Source organism: Mangifera indica, chromosome 4 (genome assembly GCF_011075055.1).
Source record: "Mangifera indica cultivar Alphonso chromosome 4, CATAS_Mindica_2.1, whole genome shotgun sequence".
Classification (NCBI taxonomy): domain Eukaryota; kingdom Viridiplantae; phylum Streptophyta; class Magnoliopsida; order Sapindales; family Anacardiaceae; genus Mangifera; species Mangifera indica.
The window spans coordinates 1364724-1373664 of NC_058140.1; the positions used below are offsets into that span (position 1 = coordinate 1364724).

The 8941-nt window shown below is 31.4% G+C and overlaps 1 protein-coding gene across 1 annotated transcript; it reads right to left on the reverse strand.

The window, feature by feature from the left end:
- Positions 1–484: 484 nt before the first annotated feature.
- On the reverse strand, positions 485–1560 carry LOC123213621. The gene is made up of 2 exons (XM_044633096.1): positions 974–1560; positions 485–884 (listed from the first exon to the last, which is right to left on the reverse strand). Exons 1-2 carry the CDS (start codon positions 1558–1560, stop codon positions 485–487), a joined length of 987 nt encoding a protein of 328 aa, XP_044489031.1.
- Between the last annotated feature and the right edge of the window lie 7381 nt (positions 1561–8941).

Here is an 8941-nt window from a genome sequence, read left to right on the forward strand (position 1 = left end):
TTGAATTCATAATACTCAATCTTAATTCATTCGAATTTATGATACACAATATCATCGAAGGTTATCAATAAGGTAAATTGTATCATCAAAAGTGAACACTGTCATTAATAAGATGAACAATATCACTGAATGGATAAATGAATTGGTCTTGATCCAAGATACTAAGCTAAATATTTAACTCAAAATTGATACATTCAAATTGAGCGATAAATTCAAGCCTTAGTAACTCAGATCAGATCCACCCATACTTGCTTCAATTGAGACCCAAATGAATTGAACTATATTTATCAGCTGAATGAAATGCATTCAAGAACTATGATTAAAAATAATTCTGAGTTTGTTTTCTCAAAACGAATCTCAAAGGTTGCCAAAAAAAATACCCAGAATATCAAAAACAGAACTCCTTAAAAAAAAAAAAAAAGTACCAGAGTACCGAAAAGACAGTAATAACAAATCAAGAGTCAAGGTTAATATCATTGCTAAACTAAAAGCTATATATCCAAATAATCAGAGATGACAAAGCTACCAAGACCTTCAAGATCTCAAGATTCACCATTGATCTTCTTCTCTGAGCTGATGGTTTTGGTTCTGGCTTCGGCTCCGGCTCCGGCTCCGGCTCAGGCACTTCCGGTAAAACATCACCAATCCCCAAAACGGCAAGCCACTCATCGGCATACACATCCTCTACGACAAGTACCTCATTAGCCAACAGGCCCTCATGATCTTGCCTTAGTGTGACAGTAATTTCGTACCCTTCCAAGAATGTGGGCATCACCACCGGATAATCCAAATCGATCAGAACCGACCACGGCATCTTGCACGGCACCACATGCCGGAGAAAGACCGACGTGTAATGGCTGAAATTACTAAAGTTCCCCTCTATTCTGTCATCTTGAGGAGCGAACACAGTCAGCAAAGTTGGTTCTTTGTCGTCGGCAATTGCAGTTCAAGAAATGAAGCCATAACTGAGTACCGTTTATCTTTCATTTCGTCAATAGCTTCACCGAAACTCATCGGGCCATCACCGTTGTCTTCATCGTCGTCAAGCACCGATGCTGCGCAATCAAGATTAGGCCTTGGAGGGGCACGGAAGTTTGGATCAAAGAATTTCTCAATCCCAAAGACTCTCAACCACCCGTCGTCGTATATCACCGAGCTGGCGTTGACCTTGACCCCGTTGATTGAAACGGAATCGTGATCACGATACGGCGTTGAAGTAACGAGCAGAGCGTGGGAAGGGGATAAAGTTGGAATCTTGGAGTTGAAAGGGAGGGTTTTGAGGGTCTGGGAGGTCAAAGACTGGGGAGAAAAGTGGAATTTCAGTAGGGAAAGAGATGGCTGGCCGGATGAAGAGAATGTGGAGTCGGAAGGAGTGAAAATAGTGAGAAATTCAGAGCGAGGGATCAAGTTGTTCGAGGCGAATTCAAGAGTCAGAGCCATTGAAAAGAAGCCGGAATTCGAGAGGATTTCGATGGCCTTGGAGACAAAATCGCTGGAGAGGGCGGAGGAGAAATAGAGGAGGGAGAAGAAGATGAGGGAGATGAAGATTTTGGCCGCCATTGATGAAGTATTCGAGGTCTTTGGTGGGAGAGTTCAGTTTTCTCCTGGCTTTCTCTTCGCCAGTGAAGAAGATCTTGGCAGAGTTCAGGTTTTATAACTGCAGAGAAAGTCGTTTAGTCGAGTTTTAGCGGGAAAACGTTTGACACGTGGCGACTTGGGTTCTCCCTATATTGAGAGAACGAGAAGTTCGTTATTAGGGAGAGTGATTCGTCTGGTGACTATTTACTTGAATTCCAAAAATGCCCTTCATAATTTTTTTTATATCAATTTATGTGAGCTTGATTTTTGATACAATAAAGCCCTTTAGTGGTGTACCTCCCTTATGGCATAATACAGAAAAAAAATAATTATATAATATAATATATATGATTAATGTATTTAAAAAATTTTAAAACTTTATTTTTAGTATATAATATGTGATAATATTATAATTATATGCATCATATAATATAATGTAATATAAATAAACACCAATATGATACGAATAAATAATGTCCTACTTTCACACAATTGGCTTTAACTTTAGCCTATAAAGAGGGATAAGGATAGAGACCATTGGATTAGATTGTTTTGTCATAAATTAAAAATTAATACAATATAAAGAACTTACACAAAGTGTTTCCTAAACAATAAAATTACACACACACACTTTTAATATATAATTTATGTAGACAGATGATAATATATTTTTTATATTAAAATAATATTTAATCACATCATAATATATTATCTGTGTGTTCAAATTATATATAAAAAATATATACATATAATATTATTCTTTCTAAAATGATGTAATATTTATAATTTTTTTTCTATTCTATTATTTAAGATCACACATCTAGTGTTACGGATTAACACAATATAACAAAGGAAAGTTCAGAAGATCAAATAGAGGATAAACAACAATGAGTTTCATACCAAAACAACCTCCCATCTCTGCTAGCTATGACTAGTTTGAGCTATTCATGATGAAATAGTTTGAGCATGAAATCGCCTTTTTTTATAGTAGAGTACTGAAAATTTGCTCAATGTAAATTAATCAATTTGATTGGAATAATGGGGAAATTAATATTTTTTTCCCTTTTCAATACTTAAAATCCCGTAATTGGCATTTTGAAAGATTTCTTAGAATTTGGTATTAAATATTATAAAAGTTGCGGATTTTGATCATTTATGGCATGAAGCTTTAATTTTGTATATAATATGTATATCTATTATGAATATATAAATTGATATATATCTATGTGTGTCATAATATGTTACTTTATTCTTAATTCAAAATTACTAAATAATATGGTATTGTACATTAAGTATATTATATTTTATGTATGTATAATTTTATTGAAAATATTTTTCTCGAAATAAAACATAGAGAAATTAATATTTTTTTCCTTTTTAATGCTTAAAATATAGAGTTGCGGATTCTCATCATCTATGGCTTCAAGCTTTAATTTTGTATATAATATTTTCCTCTATGAAATTGAAATATAATATTCACAAATCCACAAGAAACTTACTAAAATAATTAGTCAAATCACTATTTCCCACCCAAGATTTGATGAAATGAATAATACCAACCTTTAAATTTGAAAAAGTCAATTTCTCATCTATTTGCTAAATTTGTTTAAAAAATCTATTAAATTTTTTTATAAAACTATTAAAAAGGCAAAAAAACCGTCAAGCTAAATAATATTGTGCCCCAAATTTTTATTAAATTATATTTTATACCTATAATTTATATTAATTTTAATTAAATATAAAAAAAATTACTAGTACAAGTATAGATAGATATATCAATAACATCTAATTATAGGTTTGGGGTAAATTATAATTTTTCAAAATTTAGGGTTGATTAGAAAATCTTCTAGGGGTTTTAGAAGTACTACAAAAGTTTGGAGGTGTTTTTCAAAATTTTTAATTGTAATATGCCCCTCAATAATTTCAAAAATTATAATTACACCCTAAAGAAAAGAAAAAGAAATGTAACAAATTAAGAGTGCAAATGTCATATTATAAACTATTAAGATTATAAAATATTTTTAAAATATAAGGGGGAACAATAATTTTTGAAATAAGATAGAGGAAATGTTCATTTGCCTCTAAGTTTTGAAAAATGGATGTACACCCCATATACACCTCATAATATTTATACAAAATAACATAAATATCTTTTGATTATTAAAACTAACAGTTAACTTTAAAAAATGGGTGACCAATTAATTTCTTTTCAAATTTAAAGGGTTAGAATTTGTCATTTTATCAAACATGGGTAGGAAATAGTCATTTGGAAAAATAATTATTTCAGGCCAAATGACTATTTTTCACCTAAGGGTTGATAAAATGACAGATATTTACATCCATGATGTATGATTGTTGACTTTGTTGGGCATGAATTTGTCAAAATAGTGTTGGATCTCAAAATCGCACGACGAAGAGCGAGAGAGATAGAGAACACTTGACAAAGAGCAAGACAGACATTAACATTAACAAAGGTAGGTAGAACACTGAAGGAGAAAAAGGAATTGGACTGAAGATGGCTCAGTCTCAGGCATAAAGGCAACCGAGGTTGGAGAAAGAAAGTGGCCAAAAAGCGTGTTACCCTTTTGAGTTAACTTTTGTAGGGGAAAAAATAACTTTTCAAAATTAAGTTGAGGGAGAAAATTATCAATTTTCAAAATTAAGTTGAGAAAGGGAATAAATTTTTATTTTTTTTTAAATATTATTGATTAAATAACGATTATACATTTATTATTAATGAATTTTTCTAACGTTTACAATTGACGGGTAGGTATTTAGATTTTTAAAAGTTAGCAAGTAAGACTTTGTTAATAGACTAAACCTTGGATGAGACTTTGCCAAAAAATAATGATCCTAAGGAGGTTCATAGTAGTGAAAAGGAGGATGATGACACCTTTCCAAACTAGGATAATTATTTATTAGATTCTGGAAGTTAAGGTATTCCACAATATATATTGGTTTAGTATTTGAATTTATTTATTTATCAGTTATCTTTCACATTAAGAGTTAGGGGTTAAATTAGGGGTGTAAGTCAAGATTTGAAACTTTTAAAGGTAAATTGATATTTTATTTGAGTCAATTCATGAGCTCACGAGCTCACTGAGTTGACCAACAATATGCTCAAGCCTAACTTAATATGAGAACTTCACTTGGTAGAACCCAACCACCAAGTTGGTAACCTTTGAGCCTAGCAACCCCGAATCAAGGTCTCCTACTTTAGTACAATTGTGTTAGAAGGTGTTAGCGCATGCATTCAAGTCCACTTTTAGGATTGTGGAGTCAACCCTAAGTCCTCTTATGGGTTAATAAAGCCAAGACAAGTTGTGCTTGGCTCAAGGTCAACTTGATGGCACTAAGGCAAATCTAGATCTTGGCAAATTAAAAAGTTCTAGACTTAAGCTCACCTTACAAAATTATATTTAACCAAATAATTTATATATTTATCAATTATCTTCTATATTCAAAGTTAGACACTAAAACGTTATGGGTGTAATTCAATTACCTTGCAAAAGAATTTGCTTCAAATTAACACCATTTTTCATCTCTTGTAACATTTTTGAAACAACTATCATTCAATATATCTATTAGTGGCCGATTGCCAACTTTATCTCTATACAGTTTAACTAGCTCAACCAAGATTTTCATCACCTCTAATATATAGCTTCGATCACTTGTAACACCTTTTCGTAGATACATACCTCTTATTTGGGATATATACTCGAAAAAGACATGTTATCTCAAATCATCTTAACAATATATGCATTAACAAAATAAATGCATGGTGTTTATAAGTAATAAAAGCCACATTCCCAAAATGTATACCATTAAACTTTAATAAATAATTCAATCCCAAGTTTGTCAACTCAAATGCATAGCACACCAATTACAAAAGTCAATGCACACGTAAAAGTAAATAAAAGTCTAAATGTGCAAATAATGAAAATGCCCCTCGCCTCATGCAACATTTAGAGTTGACCTGTCGACTTTGTTGTCGTCTCACTGCTTAAAGATCTTACTTGCAAAATCATAAAGAAACACAGTATAACACTTTTCTTTAGAGACATACTCTTATCTGGAATATATACCTGAATAAATGTGTTAACTTAAAATTTCCTTGCATAAGGTTTGCAACAAAAACATGCATAATAAATTAATATCCCACAATCCCCAAAAATGCTTTTAATATGTCATGAAACAAAGTACATAAGTATGAAAACTCAAATTATAGAAATTAATGTGCATAAGAAAGTTAATTAAATCCAAAGTGCAAAGATATTATTGTCCAATAGCGTTAACACCAAAATGCCCCTATCTTCATGCATTGCCACGAGCTGGCTCGTTGGCTTCCTTGTTGATGCTTCGCTATTTCATAATCCTATTTGCAAAACTACAAAAAGAACATGTGAATGAAACATATTCAATAAATAAGTGATCCCATGACACCTAATAATTATACTCAACTTTGATTACATTGGACTCTACTGAACCAGTGCATGTAATCATTTGGCCATTGCTTTTGTATTATTTTTATTTTAATAAATTATATGCACAAATAATAACATATTATTATATTATTAGGAGTTCATTTATCTCTAATTTAAAATTACACAATCACATGACAATATATTATTGTTTATATATATAATTATACATATTATTTATACATATAATATTATTCTCTCGATTCATCTTTCCACCATCACTAAGTTTTTTTCTATTTTAAATTATTTGTTTGACTTTTGCTCTACTACCAGTAGCAAATGTGACTAGGGTTGGATTCGAGCCGAGCCAAGCTCGGGCTCGGCTAGGTTTTTTTATGGCCGGCTCGAGTTCGACTCGTTTTCGGCTCGGCTCATTTTTCATATCAAAATGACACCGTTTTGTATATATATATAGATCAAAACGACGTCGTTTTGTATAAAAAAATTTAAAAAAAAATCTACCAAACCAATCTGAGCCAGTTCGAGCTCGATCGAGCCGAGCAGAGCCCTGGCTCGGCTCAAGTCCAGCCCTAAATGTGACTTTTGGAAAGTGGGCAAAGACTTGACCTTTTGAGTTTTTTTTTAAGTCGACCTATCGGCGCCCACTATTGGATGAAAGAAACCGCACTTAAATTATATAATGATAAATTTATCTCTGTATTGAATCATTAAAATCAGCTTTAATTTTGTATTCTTTGCAAAAGTGTTGTTGATACTCCCACTATTATATCTAAATACTATTTTTTACCGGAATAATAACATTTAGGGGTGTAAGACTATTATGATTTTTTTTTCTATGTAAATATTGACCTATATCAAATTTTTTTATTAAAACAATTGGACTTTTACATTTCGCTATAGAAGGTACCAAAGTTTCAGTAATCCTTATTGAAAAAGTATCAAACAATCCCAGTTAGAGTTGTTTGTTTTATTTTGTTTTGGAAAGAAGATGATTAATTTGATAATTTTAATAGAAAATAATCACAATTTAATCCCTTTAAAATAAAAATATCGAAGTGTTATCATTTTAATAAAAAATTTTGAAATTCTATCATTTCAAATAGTTAAAAATAAAATTCAGTCCATTCAATTATAAAAATGCGATAATATGATTCTCAAGGTATTTAGGTTGTTTTACCCTTTTCTAGTATATTGATAATTTTACTTTTGTCTCTAATAAAAATTATTAACTTTAATGGTTTGTGAGTGGATGTTTGAAATTTCGAAACTTAGCAAGTGAGACTTTGTTAATGCATCAAACCTTGGGTGGGAATAAATCATTTGGCCTTTTAATTAGTACATCATATTATAGTTATTAGTATCCTACGATACGATACAATATAGATGAAAAATGATACGTATCATAAGATGTATTGTAATTAATATGATACAATAAATGTATCGTATAATATGATACATATTCTGATACGAATTCATACACTTTTTAGAAAAAAATGATGATTTATTATGTATGTATATAATAAATTTTAAATTTATATAAGTGTTGTAATATTTTCCAAAATGATGACATATTAATTATATTTTTTATTAATATTTTATTTCATAAAGTTGTATTATACGATACTCGATACATGATATACAAAATTAGGTTTTCGATATATGATATGATACATGATTCAACAACCATACTTGATATATGAATTTATTATTATATATAATTCAAAAACACTCAATAATTAGCCTTGAACATTTCTTGTTTTATTCTTTATTAATTTATGAAGCATTATTTTTTATTCTTTCCAATTTTGATGCTACTTGCATATATCTAAATTGGTAGTAGGTTGCAGTGGGGAAACCATGGTAAGTGTGGAATCATCAAACATTATGCTTTCCATGTTGTTTTTTCTATTCATTGCTGTACAAGAAGCTGCATGTTCTTCTTCATGTGGAGACATCAAAGAAATCCAACACCCATTCCGGTTGAAGAAATACGATTCTGATTTCGGACTTACTTGCGAGAGCAACAAACTCATCCTACAATACGGTTCTGGAAAATACTATGTGAAAAATATTTCTTATGATTATGGGATAATTAATGTTGTTGATGTTGACTTAGCAAATCGAAGCTGTGGAGCCCTTCCATCCCAACCTCTTTCATTTTCTGCAACTTCCGACCTTTATGACAAAAGAAGAGGAATTCGATTCTGCATAATAGAGTCAGGGCGTAGAAGAGGACATTGGAAGCCCTACAGAGTAGCCCAGTTTTTGAAGTGCCCTTCGAATTTCAGTCATCCCTCGTACATAAGAGTTCCCTGTATGAGTGGAAACCAGTCTCATGTTTATGTCTTCTTAAATGATAGCTTAGAAATAACCAATCGTCAAGATTCATGCTCCTTCATTTCAAGTATTCCTATGTTTCTTCCTATGCAGACAAATCTTTCCTATGAAATGACCCAGAATTTTCTGCAGTTAGGGTTTGATCTTAAGATTGATAAACTAAGGAAAACTCCATTAGTAAGCTGAGCTTAATAAAAGGACCAATGGATATCTCTTAAAAGATTTATGGCCAACTTCGCAGCCATAAGAGAGCTGCTAGACAATCGTCCGACCATTCCTACTAGAATCTTGGCGCACAATTTTATAATCCTGAATAGGTAAATTATATCATATGGTTTCAGTAGTGATCTACAAAAATCATGAATTTTTTTTTACTCAGTCAACTATGAAACATTGGTGAAACACTGAAAATTTTCTGGGCATGCAAATGAGTTACTGTTTCTAAACAAACAGTTATAAGAAACTTAAGGTAATCAAACACTAATTAAACCTTAGGAAGCATACCGATAGCTGGATTTCGCAGTGAGGGAGTTCCTGTATACTATATGCTGAATCCAAAAACAGGAAACAGAAACTTTGACAAC

Bases quoted from the DNA above. Each gene is read 5' to 3' on its own strand.
- LOC123213621 (XM_044633096.1), bottom strand. From the start codon at position 1,560: ATGGCGGCCAAAATCTTCATCTCCCTCATCTTCTTCTCCCTCCTCTAT. The intron at 885-973 runs GTACTCAGTTAT...TCAAGATGACAG, and splicing joins GACGAAATGAAAGATAAACG to AATAGAGGGGAACTTTAGTA.